Source organism: Protopterus annectens, chromosome 13.part0 (assembly GCF_019279795.1).
Source record: "Protopterus annectens isolate FY-2018-M chromosome 13.part0, PAN1.0, whole genome shotgun sequence".
NCBI lineage: Eukaryota > Metazoa > Chordata > Ceratodontiformes > Protopteridae > Protopterus > Protopterus annectens.
In genome coordinates, this window is record NC_056747.1 from 259,739,022 (window position 1) to 259,764,284 (window position 25,263).

The following is a 25,263-nucleotide window of genomic DNA, read 5'->3' on the forward strand; positions in this document are numbered from 1 at the left end:
TCTCTTCAGTCCCTGAAATTGACAGCTTGGCTGCTCCAATTCCCAGCATAGCCAGGTTCCATAACCTCTAAAATGAAATGCAGCAGATATTGATATCTTATAAGTCCTCTACTAGGAAGCTATATCTTCGCTAATAAAGAAGATTTTCTATTTGGGCTTCTCAAAATAACATTGATCCCTACCAAGCCCCTATTGCTTCCATATTAGAGTTCTTGACTATGCTTTTCAATAAAGGAGCTGCAGGAGCAACAGTTCGGGTTCAACTTGCTGCTAGCTCTAATTTAATTTTCACCTTGGCTTTGAAGGATTAAACATAATGTCACACAGACTACCCAAAGCATTTCTCAAATGGACCTTTCATCTCAGACCACCTGTGAAAATCCCCTTATACTCCATTATTCTCGCAACTTTCAAACCAGCTTCATCATGCAATTTGAAATATTTGTCATGGAAGACATCACTTCCCGTAGAATGTCAGAGCTTCAGGCCCTGTCCATAAAGCCTCCTTATTTGATTTTCCATGCTGATAGTGTCCATGCGAACAAGCCAGTCATTTTTACCCAAAGTGTGTACTGAAAATAACCTTAACCAGATCATAGATTTGCCAGTGTTCTTTCCTAAACACACCAACTTGGAGTATATGCTGCACAAGCTTGATGTTCATAGGCAGCACAGATTTTACCTCAATAGAACAAAAGACTTTAGAAAATCAAAACCGCTTTTAGTTTCCTTTTCAGATTCCAGTAAAGGTATGCCAGTGGCAAAAACAGCACTGTCTAAATGGTTATCTGATTGTATCACATTTACTTATTCAGCTGCTAATCAACCTTTACAACACAAGATTAAGGCTCATTCTACCAGAGCAGTGTCCACATCTTCTGCTTTTTCTGCTAGGCTTCCTATAGACAACATTTGTGCAGCAGCCACTTGGTCAAAACCTCATACCTTTATCACTCATTACAAAGTTGACAAGGCCTCCAGGGACAGGGCCTCCTTTGGGTCCACTGTCTTAAACAACATACTCCGATGAGCCACCCGAGAAAGATGGTGCTTGGGACGCTACCCATCTGTAAGAATTAACGGCGAGATGGAACAACTTCACATGAAGTTATATACTCGCCATAACATTCCATGTGAGTTTATCTCACCTATGAATCTATGATCTTATTCTTACTTCCCACCCTCCTTCTCCCTCCAAGGTTTTTCGAGGACCGCAATACTAGATTTTTCCTGGCTGCTCAGTCTTTATGTGGGTTTCTCCTAAAGAGTGATAGAATGACACATGGTGGTATTATACGCAGCAAACATGATCTGAGGTAACTCTAGGCGCATCATGGGATAGGGACTTGGCCTCGAGCTGTCTGAATACCTCGAGCTTTGTAGTAGGGGCCGACTCAGAGCCAAGGATCGGCTCCGAACCCATCTCTAAGAATGAAGGCGAGATGAACAACTCACATGGAACGTTAATAAACCTCTTGTTCAAGTAATTAGAATTTTGTAGTTGACTACTTTATTACGTATATAAGGTTTGAAGATATAATTTAGAAATTGAGGTGAAGCCAGAGTATGTTCTTTTCCCATTAACAATAGACTTTTATAGTGAATGGGCAAAAACACTGAATGATTGGAAGATATAAAGAAGGAAAAATAAGAGAAGGGGGAATTATAAGAATGGGGCAGACCAATAATGGACCAAATAAAGACTGCAATAAATGGAATAGGAGGAGTTGCTATCATTGTGAGAGTTAAAGGGACAGCTATGAAAGCAGATGTTTAACTGTACTATATAACAAAATTTGACAGACCGTGCCCAATAACAATGCTGTGTTAATGAATAAATGTGTGGAAAAATGTAAAGCCGTAGAAACTGGTTTGTCAGTGTTGAGCAAGTAACGGAAAGTCGTGCAATGAAAAGATGGGTTGCGGCAGTAATTCGAAAGGAATGTATTCGGTTTTGATTAGAAAGAAACAAATTGTGTTCAGAAAATTAATAAAAACAGAAAGCTGTTTTCAATTCATCTGGTAAGCATAATTGGATGCAGTACAGATTAGAGATGATGGGATCATTTAAAACCTCTTTACACCTGGAATAATGTTTTTATAATTCCAGGTCATAAAAATGCGACAGTTTGATCCCTGGCTGCATAGATCCATTATGATATTGGCTTTCTCATTAAAGATCTTTCCCCAAATCGTGGTAGAGAAATTAAAACAAAACGTTAATAGGGTAGAATTGACATTCGTATGGTATGGCTACTTAGAAGCCAAGTCTTCTCTTGGAGCTTGTTATACTCTACACCATTTAATTGAGGAGCATTTGATATTCATTAAAAAAAAACATATTTGCTGAATTTATAGAGCCAAAAGTTGCTTTAGATATCCTAGACAGGCATAGGCTGTGGCAGTTAATAGAAAAAAATGGAATAAACTATTTGCTGTAATTAAGGCCACTACAGCAGTAATTAAGAATTAAAGCAACATAAAGACATGGATACATCAAATGGATTCTGATTGATAAAGGCATAAAATATTGATGCACTCTTGCATTTTATTTATTATATGCATTAATAATATTGTAGATGAATTGGCTAAAGAAAAAGTAGACCTAGCAAAGACTGAGAAAAAAATCCCACTGCTTGTTTGTGCCGATGTTTTGGTTTTGTTAGTGCTCACACAAAGATTTAATTTGTTAAAAAGACCATCCCAAAATTTGGAATGTAAAATATCTAAATATAATTTTAAAGTCAGTACAGCGAAGATAGTTAATGGTATTCCAAGTAGCAAAAAAAGATGGTCATAAATTATAAGGACATAAAACAAGTCCATGTTTATAAGCATCAGGGTGTGTTATTTACATGCAGCAGTTCCTGGGGTGACCACTTAAAACTGAGACTCAAAGAAGTTCATGAACTGCTTCATTCTGGCAATTCTTATTATGGTAATTACAACATTAAATCACTATTGATTGCACAAATACCAAAGATCTGTAGTCTAATCAGTTAGAGATCAGAAATTTGGGCCACAGAATATAACTAATTAAATAATGTTTGTGGGTTGAAATGCTACCAGACGTGTTTTCAAAGTGTATTCCCTGAATTATTTTAAGAGAACTTGGAGCAATAAAATACTTTGAGAATATTTGCAATTTTTTTTATTTTATATTGCTTTTTGTCCAGGAAGCCCACTGGATAAAGTGCCCCTTTTCAGGGAGCATAATGATTTGTTCAGAGTTGCACTGTAGGCAAACGGACTTGGCTGGGGTGCAGCCCCCCCCCCACATACACGTGCTTGTAACTGCGGCTGGTATTGCAGTAAATTCCATTAGTTCAGTCTCTGGGCTCTTTAGCATGCTTTTTAATTGCCGTACTTAGCAAGATTAAGGGAAATGTCAGGTGCTTGTAACAGTTGCTGCAGTTTTTTTCATCAGTTCAGTTTTATTTTTTCTTTATATGCAAGTATTTTAATAACATACCTTTGATTACAAGTGGCAGCTTATTAGCAGCTCAGAGCTTTAATCCTTTGTGCAGTCTGTCAGACTTCTGGCTTCAGAACAGGAAACAAGGTAATGGAATTATAATGAAAGTCTTTTTGGAGAAATAGGGAAAAATTTATTTCATATTCACAACCAACGTGATAAAGTTAATGAAAAGAATGAGTAATCTACAAGGGAAATTTTAAGGAAAAATATACATGAAATTTGTTTGCTGTCTATTAAAAGACCACTCAAAAAGTGCCAAAAAGAGGAGGAGAGAGAGAGAAAACATTAGGAATAGTAAATACTCCAAATTCGTTACAAGGAAACAGATAGAGGAGAGTTATACAACTTACCCAAATTTGATTAAAATCAGGGACAGTTCATCAATTTATAAACATACAGATTTGTAATCTGAGTATTCTTTTTTAAAAAAATAAAAGATTTACTTTTTTTTCCACAACCATTCTGAATTTTTACAAGTCCTGTGCTATATAGTTTTAGATTGTGAATGATGCAGAAAAATCGGGGCACTGAATAATGACCCAGACCGGCATAACTGTTTTCAGTATGATAAAGGTGAAGTATCGAAAAGTATGTTTTATACATTAAATTATATGACAGTTAAGGAGTTACTGATTGTATTTTAATGTAGAGGTTATTTGGTAATGTACAGAATTTATAAGCAAGTAAAATTACAAACACTGGAATTGGATTGTTAGATTTTAAGATTATGAAGATGTAGATGGTATTTAAAAATGTGTGTAAAATTTTTCAGTGTACATTTTTGACTGTAACAACTGTAATGTTCCAATAAGAATAGATAATTTTTGTCTTCTAATGGTGAGGGAAGGTTATGACTATAACTTGATATGCCACATACAAACAAGCTTAGCCAAGAGATTTAGCAGGCCCAGCAAGAGTGGGCATTACAAGGAAATAACAGAATGCCAAGGGGTGTTGTGAGGTTGTATCTGACCACCCTATACCCCAAGGTGTGGTCTATTTCCCTGTAACTTCCTCTCTGGAAAGCATTGCTGCACTTAGAAAATGAGTTGTCTGTTAAATTGTGTTGTATTTGTTTTATTAGTAGTGTCTACATATTTTTTGAATGTTTAATGTTAAATAGTTCCCCTGCCATATGTTTCAAAGTTGTTGTAAGATGTGTAATTGTAGTTGGAAGAAGTATGTTGCATCCAAAATATAATTTATATAAGTATTTATAAACATCTGCACAGATGTACACACCTGCATACACAGCCACATATATACAAACCTAGAGACAAGAGAGCTTCACACACATACAGAAAGTCAGATGCATGCATGCACAAGGACACACATATACAAACAAATGCAGAGCCACAGACTCTCATGCGCTTACACACACACACACACACACACACACACACACACACACACACACACACACACACACACCCTTGTAAAAACTGCAGCTGCTGGTACAACAGTAATTTTCATTTTCTCCATGCTTTTTAACGTGCTTTTTTTTGTTTAAGAACTGCACTTAAGGCAAAGGGAAATAGTAAAATGGTGTTTGTAAGTATTGCTGCAGTTGTTTTCATCAGTTAAGTTTTATTTATATTATTTTTTTCATGCTTGCTATCCTCAAATTTCATCCACATTTGGCAATCATAAGGAAAATGGGAGACTCTTCTTTTTCCTTAGTTTGCTGTGCTGTAGTACATTGCTTTGAGGCAGTGGACCAGACCTCTCTTTATTGGGCTGTCCTCACACATTATTACCCTGTTGGAGAAGTTTGTTGTCCAGAAGGATATTTTATATTATGAACATTTTATGAACATGGTTAATGTGATAATGGATGTAAAGAGTAGGAAGGGAATGAGTGTTAGCTCACCAGGTGACATTTCTGTGTTTTCCCCATTAGTTTTTTTTTTTTTTTTGTTCTTAATCTGTGGGAATAATTTTTGAAGTAGAATTACACCAAAGAAGAAATATCTTTGACTCCAAAGCAGGAAATGTCATTTATAACCTGCTCAGGAGTTTCCTCATCATGGCTGACCTGAGAATTATGCAGTTTAATCCTTCTGTTATCTGTGGCTTCTGACAACCTGCTTGACAGAGAATGGTGTAATATATTAAATACTTCTGTAGTTATGATGGGAAGTGGATTGTTATGTGATATGAGTTTTTGACATTTGATAGTAACAGTGTTGTGCATTCATTTGTATGAGAAACTGAAGAAAATTGCAGCATGAAATACCCATGTGTGTATGTATGTATGTGTGTGTATATAATATATATATATATATCTCTCTCTCTATATATATATATATATATATATATATATATATTAATATAGAGAGAGACACACACACACACACACACACACACTAAATTCAGGATTAGTACACATAAGGAGGGACTTGGGAGAGGAACCATTTACAGGTTGCCTGTGTCTATTACAGACATAGGTGCCAAACCAGGGATGAATTTCATGTTCCCCATCCAGTTGTCCAAGTTGCACTTAAATTGGGTTAGAGAGGAACTCTGCTTCACTTGGATGTGGAGCCTGTTCCAGACAGGGGTAATCCCTGGGATACATACCCGTCTCTCCAGCAGGCTCTAATTCTTTAGAATGGTTGATTCTGGTGCAGTTTTTTTGTGGATATGCAGGAGGTCCTTCAGAGTGAGGCCTGACAATGCCCTGTATGCTTGATATAGATCTCCCCTCAATAGCCTGTAGGAGATGGAATACAGGGATAGGGCCTTGAGGCGGTCTGCATAGGACATTTTACTTATGCACTGTACTCTTTTAGTGAGGAACCTTTGTGTGGACGTTCCAGTTGTTGGATATGCCTGGCTAGGTACGTACCAAAGTGGGCATTGTACTGCATGATAGGTTTGTTGAATGCAGAATACAGCGGGACAATGACTTCCTTGGAATATAGAACATAGAATGATTTCCTCACTACTGTAGACGCACGATGGCCAAAGGCTAGATTACTGTCTGTGTGCCCTCAATTCCCTGACTAATGGGTCAGCTCTAAGGGGTGTGTTGTCAATATGATGCACAAAACTTCTGTGTGATAGTTATTTACATTCTCCCAGGCAATAACATCCCAATTCTTGAGGAAATTTCTGCCTGGGCTTGTCACCTATACCCACCACAACTATTAAAACATTGCTTCTAAAACTCAAACCATGCACATCTTCCCCCTGACAGTGTACCCGCCAAATACTATCAGCATACTTCTCAACTGATCTATCCAAGAATCCTACAGTTATATGCCCATCATCTGGAAAAAAGCTTATATCCAGTCCTTTACACAAGGGAGGCCCCAACATAAACACCACCAACTTCCGTCCCATTACTATACTATCACTGATTTGTAAGATTCTAGAAACATGTATTCATTCTCAACTTCACCATATGACTCCCAACCATATCCTCTCCCACACCCAACACAGATTTAGCCCAGGCCATAGTACCACCACTGCCCTCATATCCTTCATGGACACTGTCAACCGAGCCTGTGACACTGGTAAAATCGTATCTTCACTATTTCTTGATCTTTCTAAAGCTTTAATAACTATATCCCACTCTCTCCTTCTAACGAAACCCTCTAACATAGGTACCCCACCTCAAACTCTAAACTGGTTCACTAATTGCTTCACTAACAGGAAACGATCAACTATATGGCAAAGCTCTTGCTCCCCTTTCCTAAACACCACCATTGGTGTTCCTCAAGGCTCTATTTTAGGCCCACTTCTGTTTAACATATTTATCAATAATTTCCACATCGCCCTGTCTCAAGGCTCAGTCATCCAGTACATAGATGACTCCAGTATCATCTGCACTGCATACAACTCCCAGAACTACATAAACTCACCCAAAGCCCCCTCACCTCCACTGAAATTTGGATGCATAATAGTCCTCTTGCCCTGAACCCCAACAAAACCAAACTAGTAATTTTTGCCCCCCAAAAGTCCACTCCCCTACAAAAAGAGAACTTCACTATTCAATCCCTAAATGGTACCACCATCGACATTGTACCTAGCACAAAACTCCTAGGTGTCATCATAGATGAAAACCTCATATTCGCCTTGCACATACAGTCCAATGTCAAAAAGACGCATTAAAAGCTTGGCACTCTCTACTGACACAAACATCTACTCAATGCATCAGCCTGACTTTCTCTTGCCTCTTCTTTTCTATTACCCACTCTTTCATATGGTGACCCCCTCTTCACCAACATTCTGTCCTCTCTTTTATATGGTGCCCCCCTCCTCTTCAACATTCAGTCCTCTCCAAAGTCCAGACTACACTCGTGCTACAACAAAATTGCTAAGTTTGTAACTAATGCCGCCTACTCATCCCACCACTGCTTATCATTACACAACCTAAAATGGTTTGAACTCCCCAACTATCTCACCTTTATCCAAATAACTACAACTCACAAACTCATTCATAATCCATCCATGTCCCTGCTGTGTCTTCTGTACTTACTTTATACCATCCTAACAGACCACTCCAATCCAACAAAAACTACTCGTAAATGTAGAAAAACTCAAAGCTTTTGGCTGTTGAGATGCTTTACTTTTTTACCATTGCAAAACTTTGGAACTCCCTCCCCCCTCAGCACTTAGATCCACCCGCTCAGTAACCCTCTTCAAGATGTATCTGAAACAACACCTCTCCTCATCTTGGCTGTGCACGTGCTAACACCACATCTCTTATATAACCTAACTTCAACCATCACAACTATTCTCACCCCCACTCTACTACTCTGCGATCCTCCTTTTACATCCACCTGTCTTTTTACTTACTCCACCTCTCCATTTCCCTCTTCCACTAACCCTCATTGTTCTACCACTGATCCCTCTTGTCTACTTCCTTCTCTTCCTAACACTTGTAGACCTACCATTGAACCAGACGAGACATTCAGGTACTCTTGCAGCCTACCTTAATATCATACCACGACTTATATCTGCAACAATATCCACTGACTTTGCTGATTCCTGCAACAGGACTCGTATAGCCTATTGCTCAGTTATTACACCACTTACACCTGTGAAAGGTTTAAGTACCTATTCTCTCTAATTCCTATATCTGCTTTGCACACACTGCATGAAATGTCCTATATACATTTTGCTTGCTGAAAACTACTTATATGGAATGTTCTCATTTATATACTCTGTATTGCTTGTATAATATCTGATTTGAGAATTATTACTTGTGTACCGTTTTTTTCACCAATTGCATAAGCTGCTAATAATATGTACTAAATGTCTTTATTAATGTAAATTCTGTATTGTATTTGAAATGTCATGTATGTGGAGCTTTTCTCCTTGGACTCCACTGAAAATGGGCACTTCTGGCCCAGCTGGGCCATCCCGGTAAACAAATGCAAATAAAAATAAATAAATAATAATATGATAGTTACCAGGGGTGGTTGACTTCCTGAAATATACTTATATGAATTTCTTGGCAGTTAGTTTTAGTCCATGGCTCTGACACAAGTTGTTTCTGTCTCAGGTCTTCCGGGGGAACATTTGTGTCAGTGTGGGATTCAATGGCTGCTCCTAATTTGCAATCATCTGCAAATTTAGAGATCACTATCACTGGCCTTGACTTCAGAGAAGTAAATGGCAAAAAGAAGCAGTCCAAGGGCCAATTCCTGAGGGACTCCACTTATGACTGTAAAATAACTGCAGGTTAGTAAATGTGGGACGCAGAGGAAGATGTTAAAAAATGAAGGAAATAAGGAACAACTAAGAATCATGAAAAATACTTTGAATACTATCATAGACACTTGGGTCAGCTGAGGTTCTGAGCTGTCAGCTGAACACCATTTTGTGGTGAGTTAGATAATAAAAAGTGGTTATTGGACAGAGCCATGAAACCTGAATGTGTAGCGCATGTGTTCTGGGAAGGCCTAGCTGGTCCCTATTTATGGGCCAAGTTCAGCTGCCACCTCTAGAGGAACTTACTGATAGAAGTTGATAAGGTGGAGTCTTAATGGACCAAGTTCAAGACCGGCCATGTCTACTTCAGTGGTTGAGAAAGTAGCAAGGAGCTTGTAGCAAAAAGGCAGCCAGCAGTTGTCATGACCTTAGCCCTTAAGACACTACCAGTGAGGTAGTCAGGTTAATAAAGGCCTTCCATGCAGTGTTAGCAGGAGAGTACATTGATTTGCCTGAAAGTTACTGATGAGCCAGGAAGACAGTAGCTGTTGTACCTATTAAAGTGATAGCATAGGTGTGGAAGGAATTTGGTAAGGCTAGGAAAATCACTTTTTGTTGGCCTCAAAGATGCTATGGATAACCATCTGGCAGTTCGGAAGCAAAAGTGAATACTGCAGAGGCCATTCTCCGCAATGTTTGAGAAACAGAAGATGAGAAATTACCATTAAGAAATGGAATGACCACTTTGAGGAACTCTTGAATCCAGCGCACATGTCCTAATTTGAGGAGGTAGTACCAGAACAGCTGGTAGAACTAGATCCCTTTTGGTAGATGAGGTCACTGTGCGGTAATTAAATAGTTCTGCTGTTGCATGGTTACGGGAGTGGAGGAGAGCTGTCCAGAAATGCTGAAGGTGCAAAACATTGTTGTGTTATTGTGTTAACATGCCTCTTCATTGTTAGGTTGTTTCCTGGGATAGTACCCCTCTGTTGGCAAGCTGGAGTCATGGTATCCTTTTTCAGAAAGGGGGTACAGGAGGATGCATTCCATTTATAGAGAGATCATAATCTGCTGCCTGCTTGGAAAGATAAGTACCATGGTGCTGGAAAGGAGACTTTGTTCAGAAGTCTAGCTTCTGATTCAGGATGACCAGTATGGCTTCTGTCCATGCTGTGGAATAGTGGATTAACTCTCCTTGCATGGATATTGGAGTGGTTGTGGGAATTTGCCTGCCATGTCTACTTGTGTTTGATGGACTTGGCAAGGCATGTGATTGTTACGTTGGAATGCCTTGTGGGAATTATTACAGTAGGAGACCCCAGACTGCCGATACTGCAGCATGACATTTATTCCCTCTGTCTTTGTAGTGGTAGTTAGTCTGCATTCTCAGCATAAATAGATTAAATTTGTTTGCTTTTTGTTAACTGGGAAATATTCCCTTTTCAGTAGAACAATATTGGACCAAGAATAGATCCTTGGAAAACCCTGATGGAAATGGGGAAAAAATGAGAATCACTTTACTGCTTGTGATTTAGTTTGATAGGGAGATACGGAATCAGGAGAGTATTAAGACCATGTTGAGGACAACCTGCATAGTATTTTCTGATGGGATACTCTGTCAGAAGCTTTAGACAGATCAGGAAAGAGAGCTGAGACAAAGTTACCAGAGTCCCATTAGTGATTAATGAGATGGATAAACCTGAGAAGAATAGTAGTAGTATGGCTGGGTTTAAGCCACGATGATGAGAAATTGTCAGAAAGATGCTTGACAAGCTGTGCTTTGATGCATTTTTTGAGTATTTTGGATAGGAGTAGAGAATGGCAGTGGGACAAAAGCTCGACAACTCTGTTAATGTTCCACCTTTACATAGCAGTATATATATAGATTTTTTTTTTTTTATTATTACAGATTTCTGAGACATAACCTATAATCCGTTGATTAAGCTGTTGGTAACTTTAGACGTCATAACAGAAAGCTAGATCTTTGTATTTGTAATAAAAGCTGTTGGGGCTATTTAGTCGGATCTAATTGGGTTTTTTTTGTAAGATTTTATTGATTTTTGTCCAATCTTTCCATTTTTTTATTGTAACAACAGCTGTTGCGGCTATTTAGCCAGTTCTTCTTAGCTATAGCTATAAAACAGTAGTTGTACCTTTGAGCCTTCTAATTTTCATGTTATGTTGGTAGCCTATTCTTTTAAAAGGCTAGTTGTGATAACAGCTGTTGGAAAATGCTGCGTTAATCATTATACAACAACCCCCCCCTCATTAATATTCCAAAACGTGCACGCTGATTGGTCAGGGTGCATGTTGTAAATCAGAGTTATAGTAATGGAAAAAGGTGTGGTCCCCCGGACTTTTTCCATTAGTATAACTCTTTTTTTTTTTTTTTTTTTTACAGCAACGGAGAACGCAAGATCTCAGTTGCTTTTTACAACATGTCTCGCTATGTTAAACAAGTTTAACATAGCGAGACAGCTTTAAAAAAAGCAACAGAGCATCTCCATTGCTTTTTTTAAAGCTGTTTCACTATGTTAAACCCATTTAACATAGCAAGACAGGTTGTAAAAAGCAACGGAGATCTTGCTTTCTCCGTTGCTTTTGCCCACAGTTCTGATGTACTCCGTAAGTATACGCATGCGCAGTACATCAGAACTGCCACAGAATATCAGACAGCTGCAGAAGGGCAGCAAGGAGGCATTATACAATGCCATTATTTAAGAAAAGTAATTATTTTTTTTCTTAAATGTCATTGTATAATAGCAATAACCCACTTCTGGGTGTGGGTAATGCTGGATTTACCCACTGTTGTCTTTGGCCACACGGGCTTCGCCCTTGTGACCAAACCACACCAGCCGTGGGTAAATCCAGCATTACCCATACCCAGGCATGGGTTATTGCTATATTATTTTATGGTGGATCATGTTAAAACTTGAATCTTAACTTTTAAAATTCTCAACTATGTACATTTGCAAATGGAATAAAGGATTCTTACTCTTTGATTTCATCAGTGGATTTTATTGTTATGGTAAGTGATTGCCATTAGACTAAATCAGATTTAGTCATTTAATGTGGTTGCTAGCCTATTTCTACATATATTAAGTGAGGGAGAAGTTTGGAGAAATCAGAACAAGCCAGTGAGAGTGAGCCTGTTATTGTCCAATCAAGGAGTGTTATGGCCTTCCTAATTTGCTTACCATCTCCAGGATCGGATGTGCTTCTGATTAGTCCAAACTCCTCTTACAGTAAACAAACTTTTTGGATGTATTTAAAAAACAGCTGTTTTTTAACATTGATTAACCAAAACAAAGATTTTTAAGAAACAATTTGTATTTTAATGTATGAAACATCACTTTCCAGTAATATAGTGCCGGGTCTGCAGTTAAGGTCTGTTTTAATGGGACTATGCTTATATGAATTTCATTATGTCTGCTTTTATGGGACTTTGTAACCTGAACTTTCAGTGTCTGTATTGGGAAGATTGGGTGTCACAGACCCAAGAAGAACAGAGTTTTTTGTAGACAGTTGTTTAGTGACAGGTTATAGGAAAGAGCTTGTTCTTAATTGAGTTAAAGCCAGTGGGTGAACACCACAGTGGTTGGTTTTAGAGGGAGGGGATCACCACATATGTCACTGGACCATGAGTTTAAAACTCATCAGCGAGTGGTGTTATTAATGTAAAGGGCACCTTTTCCCAAGCTATAATAGCTCTGTTTCAAATGCACTTTTCCTCAAAGAGCTTCATCAGATCAAGAGCCAGCTGCATATGCAACCTGTTTCAGGAGATGTTATGCATTTTAGAGCTTAAAAAAAACACAATCAGCCAAGCATACTGGTTGGAATTAAATGTACAATTTCAACAATTTAACTACATTAATGGTAAAATTCACTGATAGCGACTGTATAATAAGTATGTTATGAAAAATGCATACATCAGAATTGACGAGATCAGTGAGAGGAACATGTCAAAAACAATGCATTACCTTAAAACATCCCAGTGAAATGCAAACATGATAAACATTACCTTATGGAAAGTAACTGGTGGTATAGCAGTTCATGAAGGACTTCCAAGAGTCTTTAGTAGTAAGTATGGTGATTGTTTCCTCAGCTGTGGAGCACTTTTGAACATATGTTCAGTCCTAGAAAGTTGTATGCGTTCAGGTTAATCTGCCATTCTGTTTCTTATTTTGATGAGCTTTGGTGTTTCCTTCACGTTGTTCTACTGTCACCCGATTAATCGCATGAAAACAGAAAATTGAGTGTCCATTGTTTTCATTTGTATACATGCATTGTGAGTGGAGTTAGCCCCCAGTTTTATGCCTGATACATGCTGGGTGAGTATGTTTTTTTCTCATGTAGAAATCCTTGCATCTAATGCTTTGTGCTCTATATACCACCACCTCAATTTTGCAATCACTTTTCCTTGTACATTTTCCTTCTGGTGGTGCATAAGACATGGTCTTTAGCACTCACCAGTTACTGCACCATGAAATGGATATCTGTTTTGACATATACAGCAGGGACTGTTTACCATGGCCTCATCTGTTTTGGGGATGAGGTGATTTCTGATCAGTCAGATTACTGGTGCAGTAATGATAGCTGTGCATGAGGCCAGCAGCGAGTCAGGTGAAGCATCCCGATTTGTAGCTGGAGAACATCCTTAAATGGTGAGATACTTTTGTTTAGTTTGAAAGGTTATGTAAAAGCTGCTTCCATTAATTTATTAATTTTCTATTACCTACTTTGTTCTATTTGTGGTTGCTAGGGAATTGGATCCTGTCCCAGCAAACAGTGGCCTTGAAAGTCGGAGACTACAGATGTTTTTTTTAAGTTCTACTCCATCAATATTTTATGTGCAGACAGACCAACAGTATGAAGATTGGCTTCCTTCTCTGGTACAAATCTAAATACAAAGAGTAATTAACTTTGAGTTGTATGGTATGCATCGGGCAATGGCCAAACACCTGCCCTACTCAAATAAGCGTTACACTGTACAGATCAGAGTTATAATTGCTGTCTCCCCAGGATTTCATTCGCCTCAGACTGAACATGGTACCTTGTAGTATAGTCTTACCAACAGTAATTGAAACTTAACCGGAATTCTTTTGTGTACATCTTCGCACAATATTTTCTGGGGAATAAATATCTAGCACTAACACCCTCCTTTCACAAGTTTTAAGGTATGCTGCACCACCCAAATTAGATTGGCAAACTTGAACACTACCTTATTTTAAAGGGTAAAAAATAATTATATCTTTAAATAGTGAATGATAGAATTAGCTTCAGCAGTGTCAATTCAAAGGGAAGAAACCCACAGTTACATTGCGTGTAAAATAACTCCTTTAGCTAATAAGTAAAAGATCTGCCACATTAATTTAACATTAAATAATGAAATTGTTTCCTTGAAATAGAGTAAAACATTTAATTTTAAAATATGCAAGTTATGAATTGCTTGCATGGGTAATTGAAAGTAAAATGTGTTCACAGACAGGTAATGTTCAGAAAGAAAATTGAGACCTAAATTTGACTATGCTTCTTGGCTTATTTCTTATTTCTGTTTTTTTTTTCATTCCAAAGTAGAATTTTAGAATCCTTACATTAATAAAGATTAACCGTATATTCTGGCAGACAGTTTGCAGTAAAACTGTTAAATGGCTTCTGTAATGTCTTGAATTAACACAGTCCATCTATTTTCATGTCTTCACATTTTGGAAGATGCTTTCTGTTCCCACAGTTGCATGTTTAATGGAAGTAGGATAGGTTTCATCAGCCTTTGTCCAAATAAAGCATCATCATGCAATGCAATCTTACTTGGCAGCTTCTAGGGAGATTTAGATTTAGCAAAAATGCACATAGTTGTGAGGCAACGATGTTTCATTTGTTGGTAATCACACATTGTTTACAATTGAAATGCAGTTTTAGACGCATTTTCTTATATACCAAAGTTTACTGAAAAGGCAAATACAATGTAGTTACTTTTATCTTTTAAAAAGTTTTGATTTTTTTTTTTAATTTGGCAAAGCTTTGTTTACTTATCCATTTTCTTTGGAGGGACACTTGCATTTTCAATATTTCACAGCATAAGGCAAAAAAAGGCATGGTAGTGTACATTCATCCATGCACATGCACAGACCAGTGAGCAGTGGAGAGGATCGCAGTTTTACTTTTTGGCATACGTTTGGGATCTGGGAGAACACTAACAGAATTGTTAAAGACCCTGGGAGGACATACAGACTGCACAAAGGTATCCCAGAAGGGAGCGAAACTAGAGCCAAGCTATAAAGCACCAGTTGTAACTGTGCACCACTGTGCCACCCATCATTCAGATTTCAGATGTATTTTATTTACCTGGAAAATTCATTAGGCAGCAAGCCTATTTACATAATAAATATTGCAAAGGAAATGCAGGTAAATGACAGTCACAAAAATTACACAGAATTCAAGCATTCCTTTAATATTAGAAATATCTTGTTCAGTGGATGTATGTGGAAGTAAAACTTTAGATGAAGTAGCACCTCTATAAACAACTAATTTTGAGGTTTTATTTATTGCACCTAAACAATTCTATTTGAGAATTTTCTGTAGAATGAGTATGCCAGTGGCTTAACTTTTTTTAAAGTAATATAACTTTTAAAACTGTATGTTTCTAAATTTAGAATTGTTTTAGTCTTTTTAGAAAACGTGTCCTGACTGTACCAAGTTTATAAAAAGCCTAGTCTTGACAAGTTTAGGTTGTTTAACTCTAAGTAAGCCATTGCTGCTGAGGTTTGGAAAAAAGCAGCTTCTGACTCTGCTGTAAAACCAATATTATTTTTATTTCACTTTAGAAAGTTGCAGAATTCATGCTGTAATTAAGTTTTTGTTAGATAAAGTGTGATGTACTGTGATAGAATAAATTGAACTAGCATTTTACACCAACAGCAAGCTCTAGTATATATTTGTTTGAGCATTTGGCAAATTTTTGTCTTTTCCACAGGTGGGTACTGCAAAGAACTAATTAAAACTATGGAGTCAAACTCTTTGTCCCGAATCTTGTGGAGAGGAGTGAAACCACTTCTTGTAGGCAAATTACTGTATACCCCAGATACAGCGGCAGCACTGAAAATAATGAAGGAGGTATGTTCGATGCTCTGGAGATGTTTCTTTATCAGTACTGTGATACATAAGTTGTAGTAAATGTCATGGTGGTACTAATTATTCTGGGTTATCAGATTTAACTCTCGTAATTGCATGTACTCAAAGATTTTTTTTGCAGTCTGGAGATGGGAGACCTTCTTAATTGCTGACCTAAATTAGTGCATAGGTATTGAACAATTGATGGATCATGACTAAACATTGTCTGCTTTACTTTGTCAGGTAAACAAGACATTTCAAGATATCTCTGTACTTAAGGAAGTCAGAAGTGTTTGGCAAGAACTTGGACCCCAGATTTGGAAGTTCATGGAGACCAGCCAGGAAATCCAACTTTTGCAGGTAATTAATTTAATGTAGAATTTTACAACTTTTTGTTTAATTTCAGATATTTTATTTCTTTCTCAGTACATGTGTGTGTGTGTGTGTGTGTGTGTGTGTGTGTGTGTGTGTGTATATATATATATATATATATATATATATATATATATATATACATATATATATATATATATATATATATATATACACACACACACACACACACAGGCATAGAGATATACACACACATACATATGTTTATTATATGTATATATGTAGATAGAGAGAGATGTAGGTAGCTGTATGTAGATATCTATATCTAGCACACATATATGGCTGTGTACACAGTAATCAAACATTGGTGATTGAAATTAAACCCATTGAAGTCACAGTCAAAAGCTTTTGAAATATTAGACCAGTTTTCTTTTCCAAATGGGAAAAGAGATGCAATCACTAGGTTCTTCCATCTTTTCTGGTATTTAAACATGTCTGCAGGGGGTTATGCTTGTTTTTTACCAGGCTGTGGAGTGGTGATTCATCACTGGGACAAAGCAGAAATTCTTTAAGACTCCTAGAGCAGAATAAGTTATTTATTGCATTTATTTCATTGAATTACACTTCTTAACTCTTATAATTGTGCTAGACAGGTAATCTACTGTATTTTGCACTGTTATAAAGCTTTTTTTCTACTGTTTCACTGCATTTGTGTACTGTTTTAACTGTATGTTTCATTGCTAGATAGTGTTTCATTACTGTAATTGCATTTTTACCAAATTACTTAACTGCTTTTTCATACTGAGAGTTGTATTTTATGTTTGTGAGTAGTTCCCCACCCTCTCTCCCTGCTGGTGTCTTGTTCTTCTCTTTGGTGGCTTTGCAGTTGCCCACCCCTACTGTATAAATTTGATCTGGGTCAGTCCTCGCAGTCTAGTGTCACTAGCTCATGCTACCTATCCTAATACAGAGATAACATTTGAGAAGGCCAACCCACTTAGTTTCTGAACCTTGAATTGTATTCTGTTCCTCCTTTCTCCCTTTCCACTTTATATTAAAAAAAAAAAAAAAAACACTTTGATAGAATCTACCATTACTAGAATCTCCTTGTGTTCTGACGGAGTGTGCTTCTCAAACAATCTGGAAATATAGAGCTGATAAGTATATTTTTGGGAACTTTTTAACTGTTCAGAGTTCTGCACTCTTTTAATTTTTGCTCGACTGAATTATTTATATATTTCCTGGCATTGTTTTCTGATACTCTAAGCACATCCATTTTGATTTTTTCCTAGTTTACTGATTTCTGCACATGTTTTTAGTAATTTTTTAAATTTAATTGCATTTATTTAAACTGTATTTGCTTTAATATTGCTACACACTCATGTGCTAACTTGCACTACATTTGAATTGTTTTACTACTGTTTTAGCTGCTTTTCTGTATTTAAAAAAAAAGTTCTAAGCTTGTTTCCCACCTTTCCTGTCACTAGTCTAGTCCAGATTCAGAGTTGCTGTATCCAGGACTGTTCCTAAGCGTCTGAGCCCCTCAAGCCTTTCTGTGTTGGAGGGAAGCCTTCTAGCTTATCAATAGGTGTGTTAAGCACTAGGTAGCCTATCTACCATAGGGGGAGTGGTTTCTAGCCCAGATTTTGTAGTTTAGTGGCAGTTTGGGGAGTTTCTCCATCCCCTTCAACTTTCTGGTTTAAAAGCCTGTATTTGCACTTTTTCCCACCTTTCCTGTAACTAGTCTAGTCCTGATGCAGATTTGTTGTATCCAGGACTGTTTATAAGCTTCTGAGCCCCCCAAGCTTTTCTGTGTTGAAGGGAAACCTAGCTTATCAGTGGGAGTGGTAAGCACTAGGTAGCCTATCTACCACAAGAGGAGTGGTTTCTGGTCCAGAAATTGTAGTTTATTGAACATTTGGGCAGTTTTTTCCATCCCTTTCAACTTTCTGGTTTAAAAGCCTGCATTTGCTCTTGTTTAAGCTCCGCTCAGTGGCGCTGAGTTGAGGAAAACTATTACTGGTGCCAGAAAGTCTGCTCTTCAGGTTTTCCCCTTAGATCTTGCTAGCTTTTTCTCTCTTGCACTACAAATAGCCGAATTGCTTTGCACTTCAACAGGGTTTTGTAGCAATTATAGCATACCTAAGAGTCATCAGCACTAGTCATTCTTCACAGAAATAGCTACAGTACTTAGTAGTTATGACCACCCCTCCTGGCATGATTAAAGGGCAGTTCCCTGTGCTTTCTCCTATTAACCTGGTGCACTCTGGCATTCTCAGGCAGTGTAGCAACTGCCTCATGCACACTGACAAACCCTCTCCTCTTACCTTCCAACACTCAGACTTGTGAGAAGATGCACTTTTATCACCAAATTGGAAGCTATGCACTCTCCAGCCAAAGCCGAAGTAACTGGTCAAGAGAAGGCCAAAACCTGCACCACACCACATGGAACACACAGCCCTCCAGAACACTCACTATCACAGCTCTCCCATAAAAACACAAACCACACACCCACATTCACGGAGGCACTCTGTAGAAATTTATCCAAACAGCAGAGACCTCTAAGACAGAAATGCACTCGACCAACACAACACAGCACAAACCACAGAACACATAGCTCATCTCCACAGTGTGCCCCTCAACATAAGCCCCTAAGGATAAACACCTTGCCCAGTACATGAATCACAGGTGACTCAAAATATTGAGGCGTACAGATGTCCCACTCACTAGGTTGAATAAGGAGATGGTAACAGCTGTCTATCAGGTGCTAGCATCCGACAACACATGCACTCAGGTCACTCCACAACAAATATGACACTGTCATTGTCCATGTGGGTGTGAATGACCTGAGACTCACCTCCCTGGACTACATGAAAAAAGACATGGTGGAGCTCTCAGACTATGTGGTCCAGGCAGTTATGACACTAGCTTGAAGAAGGTCCACTCCAAGTACAGTAATTCCATTTCTTTAATAACGCACAAGCAAAAAATAATACAAAATACAGAATATATATTGAAATGGGTGATAAAACAACTGTGAACACAAAGCGCTTTTCGTCCCACCTGGTGGTGAGACGACTTCAGGTAAAGGCTTTCACTAAAACCAGTGTGTTTAAATACAGACCATGATGTGCAAGCATGTTGTTAGTCAACCAATGGTTGAGGGCTATTCCCAACACACTGATGATGCTATGAGGGTCTACGCGATAAATAATTACTTCCATTAAGAGTTTCTTTCAAAACACCCTCTGGACTTAAGGCAAGTAAGTATACACACTCTCTTGTCCAGTATTGTGACATAGTAAATCATACTCATAATATGTAAACATACAGTTATTAAACATATTTAAATGTTTAAGAACCCTTTAAAAATGTTTGAAAATATTAAAAAATATAAATGTGCTTAAAATGCATATAACAATATGGTAAAGTATAAAGAAGCAATAAAATGTATTAATGCATAAACATAATAATGCATAAAAAAGTTCAGAACACTTTTCTGTCTTATGCGGCATGGCATCCTATAGTTGAACATTAGAATAAAAAATATATGTAAATATTAGGGTAACAATTATATTGAATACATGGAAGTACAAACAACATTCCTGTCTATACATCATGACATGGCACCCACCATTTGAATTATGTGTTGCTAAATTGACTGCTGTTAAGAGTTCATATGTATTAGCTTGTACTGAGAACTGTTATATATTTGACATAGCTAGTTTGTCCTACAATTCATCATGTTAGTCATCTCTAGAGGTTTCTTAACTTTAAGATACAAGAACTAGAGTAAACCTCATTTAACCCAGGGTAAGTGCAAGCCGTAGTCCTGAGTTCCCACAATAACTCTAACCTTTTTAAGATTCTGGGACCCCTCTTCAGTCAGACTTCACACCGTCTATTGCCTTAAATTTAAATGTGTGGTCTGTGTATTCCTGCTTGTGTCTACTTAAGGCATTCTCTTGACTCCCTTTCTTTATATGGTACAGGTATTTGTGAACTCTTTCCCTGAACCTCCTGTCTGTCTTCCCTATGTAGAATGCTGGACATTGTTGACCTAGAACTACAGAGATCACAGCTTTAGTCTGACAGTTAAATTTGTGTTTTATTTGATACTCCATCTCTAATGGTAAAGGTTGACCCTGTAGACACGTGAGGGCAATAATGGCACGTTACATCTGACAATACCATACCTAACTGCATACTGGTACATACCATGGTTAGCTTCCAAGATATTTTTTAGGTTGGGGCCCCGTTTGAAAACTAATCTAGGTGGACCTTCTATTCTTGACCTGGTAGTTGGATCATTCAGTAAAATGCCCCAGTTCTTAGTGATCCTAATGATCTCATTACACACTGCTAGTACTTACAACCCCCCAGTACACCCCACACTAGCTTTGTACAAACAGATTTGTAAATTAGACACAACAAACTGTCTAAACAATGGTAAAGACATGAATGCTGGATTCAGCAACATCACTAGAAAAGAAAAAGAAGCATTGTCTTTACTAAAACAAGCCCCTGACAGGATTATGCAACCTGACAAAGGGGGTGGGTTAGTAATAAGGAACTATGAAGAGTGTGAAGGTAGAATGTCCAGGATTTTACAAAGTGATATTTATGTTGAAGTTTCCATAAATGAATTGAATGCAACATACAGGATGATTCAAAGAATTTTAAATGATTTGTTTATTGAGGGGAAAATAGATATGGACCAATTCAACTACCTGAACATGCCAGCACCTAGAATCCCTGTACTTTTCAGGAACCCAAAAATACACAAAAGTATCACTGAAGCACCCATGAGAGCCATAGTAGATGCCAGGAATAGTATTACATACTCCTGTGCTAAATTTGTAGACTACATACTTAAGAAATAGATTAAGAAAGAGGGGCAAATATATAAAGATTCATGGAGTTTTTTATCTAACAAATAATAAACTGGAATTCAACAAAGACTTGAACTTCCTGATAGTCGATGTGAAGGACTTGTATTCATCAATCCCCCACCAAGAGGGTACAGAATGGGTCAGTTACATGTTACACAAGGGATGGGCACCGCAGAGGAAATCACACTTGTTGAAGTCATCTTAGAAATTATTCTATCATGCAATTTCATCATGTTCAGTAACAAGTTCTACCTCCAGAAAATAGGGGTAGCAATGGGCTCACCTTGCACGGCCAGTGTAGCAAATCTAGTGATGAAAACCAAAAACCAAGTCTCAACAGCAACCAAGAAAAACCGGCAGTTTTCTGTAGAATGTCACCAAGCACAATAGATTCCACCACAGTTGAAGACGAAGTACAAAACACATTTTATTAACGCAATTCCAAAATCAAGGCGTTTTCGTCCTATAACTGGACTTCATCAGATAATCTCTTACATCATTTATTAGCATCCATTATATACTTCCTTCATTTCCATTTTCCAATCAAAAAATATCAATTAATTCAAATAAATCAGCTTAATTCTAAAAGCTCATTAATATTAAAATACATTTCATTTAATCACATAAATACATCCAATTTCTCTAAAAAACTTTAATTTATATCTATTCATCACTTTAAAATCAATTCCATTCATATTGCAGGGGCTAAAATATATTTTTATATACATATTTAAATAAATATACACATTCATAAAATTCACATTCAAATAGCATAAATTTTTTATCCAACAGCACCATCTGTTGACCATATAATTTATTGCACTTAGGATTATATTTTAGCTGCTTTTAGTTTCAGTAGAGGTAAAATTGAAATATATGCATTTAGACTTGGGGATTTATAGGTTTATAGGTTATTTATAGGGTTGCTACTTAACTAACCTTGCTTGCCATTTTAAGCCTAGCAGTTATCCCTGTGAGATTTCAAACCTTACTTTTTTTGTGTTTGTAAGGCAAACACCTTAACCATTAGGCCACCCTCCCTCCTTACAACGTGATCTGCCACCATAATTCTCTATATCCTATGGTGTCTTCCCATGGCCCCCCCTCTGATGTTATTCTTTATATGTTCAATTACAAAAAAATGGAATATACTGTCTTCACATGCCTTCTTGTGTCTATACAATGCTTAGTCTCTTTCATTTTAATAATGTCATAGGTATGCTCGTATATTCTTCTTTTTAAAGTTCTCTCCATTTTACCTATGTAGAAGGACCCACATTTGACATGGGTGGCCAGATAAACTAATCCTTTAGTATCACAGTTGTATAGCCCATTACTCCTAATCAATTTACCTCTACTCTCAACATATATATTCTCCTTATTTGCTATATATTTACATTGACCACATTTCCCACATTTAAATGTACCCTTTTTATTATTCAAACTGTTTCTTATAGTTTTATTTTTCTTTTTCTTTTGTTCCAAATATTCCTTTATATTATTAGCATTTTTGTATACTACCCTTGGAGTATCTCTAGGTAAGTCTTCCAAATCAGTAAGAGCTATAAATCTTTCCCATTCCCTATAGAAAACCGATTTAATGCTCTGATTCAAACCATTATACTCTAATACAAAGGAAAGTTTATATTCTTTTTGTAAACTACCATTACTATTGTTTACCGCATAGTTGCCCTTAGTCTCTTTAATACCTAAAATGGGCTCAAATTTTCCCATTCTTCCTTTTTCTATTTCCACTCTAATACTATTTACCAGGCTTTTATCATATCCTCTATCCAGGAACATACCTTCTAATAAGTCACAGTCTATCTTAAAATCTTCCAATTTACTTGTCATTCGTGACCCCCTCACAAATTGGCCTTTTATTATATTTCTTTTACTATGTTCTGGGTGTCCGCTGTTGTAATGCAAATAAGAATTACAATAAGTTACTTTTCTATATACTTTAGATGCAAAAATACCTTCACTTTTAAATATTTCTATATCTAAATATTGTAAAACCTTCTCAGAAACATTATAAGTGAATTTAAGAAAATCAGTAGTTTGGTTAATCTATTTTATAAATTCTTCCAATTTTTCTTTTCCTCCTACCCAGAATATAACTGTCATCTAGGAACCTCTTATACAGGTTCCAATAAATATGGAACTCCAATTTAAGTACGTATTTTTCTTCCCAGTTAGCCAGTACAATATTTGCATATGTAGGTGCACAGGCTGCTCCCATGGCTACACCCTGCATTTGTTGAAAAAATTCCCCATTAAATAATAGGAAAAAGTACCATGTCCATCAAGCCTGTGCAGATTATTTTATCATTGTTTGTCAATATATTATCCATAAATATTTCTTCCTCAAACATATTCATACCTTCTAAACAGGGAATAGATAAAAATAAATCTATGTCAATTGTTACAAATAATAGATTTTCAGCATACATACTATTATCTATCATCCTTAATAAATCCCATGAATTTTTTAATATAGCAAACTTGTTTACCCATATATGTTTTGTTTTTCTATCTATAAGTTTGGCCAAAGGTAATGTTTTTGAACCATCCGCTGAGACAATGGGTCTCGGTGGTGGGTCCAATACATTTTTATGGACTTTAGAAATGCCATAAATAACTGGTATTTTCGGTTTTTCTACCTTTAAATATGTTAACATATTTTCATCAATAATTAATTCACTATACATACCCTCTAGTTCCATATCTATCCTCTTATAAGCTAAAGAAATTTCATTTCTGGACACCACCCTATATTTATTCTCATCTCTCAGGATTTGATTCATTTTTCCTTCATAGGTGATAGTGTCCATAATAACTGCCCCCTCCCTTATCGGGTTTCATTATTCTAATCTTGGAATTATTCTTTAACTCACTCAGTGCTTTAAATTCCTCCTTACTGATGTTCATATCATTTCCCATCCTTTTATATGTTTTTCTTATTTCTGCTTCCATAATATTTTCCACATTTTTAAGTTGTGGATGCAATGGGGGATTAAAAACTGAGGATCTCACTAGAGTTCTATCAGTATAATATGGATTTGTTTGTTTATCATTCCTACCATATATTAATTTTAAATTAACTTTTCTCAAAAATAATTTTAAATCAAGGAGTGTAGTTGTCAATTCCCCTTTTACTTGTGGAATAAATTAAAAACCTTTCCCTAATAAGCTAAAATGTTCATCTTGAAGCTTCACATCACCAAAATTATAGATAGTAAAACCATTTAAAGTATTTATAATACTTTCATCATTTATATTATACTCATTTATGTCAATACTGTTTAAAGATGCTGGGTCCGGGGTACATGTACTTAATATCCCCCCCCCCCCCAATGGGAAAATTTTCATGTGGCAATCCATCTATTCCACTATTAATCCTTACCCTCTCTAATGGGGGAAATTCTTTATCATACAAATAATCTCTCCATCTCTCTCCCATTTCATCAAATTCCCTTTCATTTCTTTTTCCATTGGTATTTTTATATTTTTATTGTTATAAAAATTATGTTCCTATTAAATCCTTTCTTTCCATTATATAACTTTCCATAAGCACCTGGTTTAGGATAACTTACTTCATTTTCATAATCAATCAAATCACGTTTTAATTTCTCCATTTTTCTATTAATTAATCCAGTGCATTTTTCATCGATTTCACCTCTTATTTTATAAAATTTATCTCTCTCTTGTTTTATATCAAAAAACAAATCATCCTTTATAAGCCCCTCCAATACTTCTATATCATTCTGTAACACAGTCAAATTT

At 36.8% G+C, this 25,263-nt stretch overlaps 1 protein-coding gene across 1 annotated transcript in view; it reads left to right on the forward strand.

Moving 5' to 3' along the window:
* Positions 1 to 25,263, forward strand: part of ABCA7 (ATP binding cassette subfamily A member 7) — an 882,362-nt gene that overhangs the window by 160,023 nt on the left and 697,076 nt on the right. Inside the window, exons 9-10 of the mRNA XM_044053819.1 lie at positions 16,116 to 16,255; positions 16,496 to 16,612. Of these exons, the coding sequence (XP_043909754.1) occupies positions 16,116 to 16,255; positions 16,496 to 16,612 (257 nt within the window). The remainder of the gene's footprint in view (positions 1 to 16,115; positions 16,256 to 16,495; positions 16,613 to 25,263) is intronic.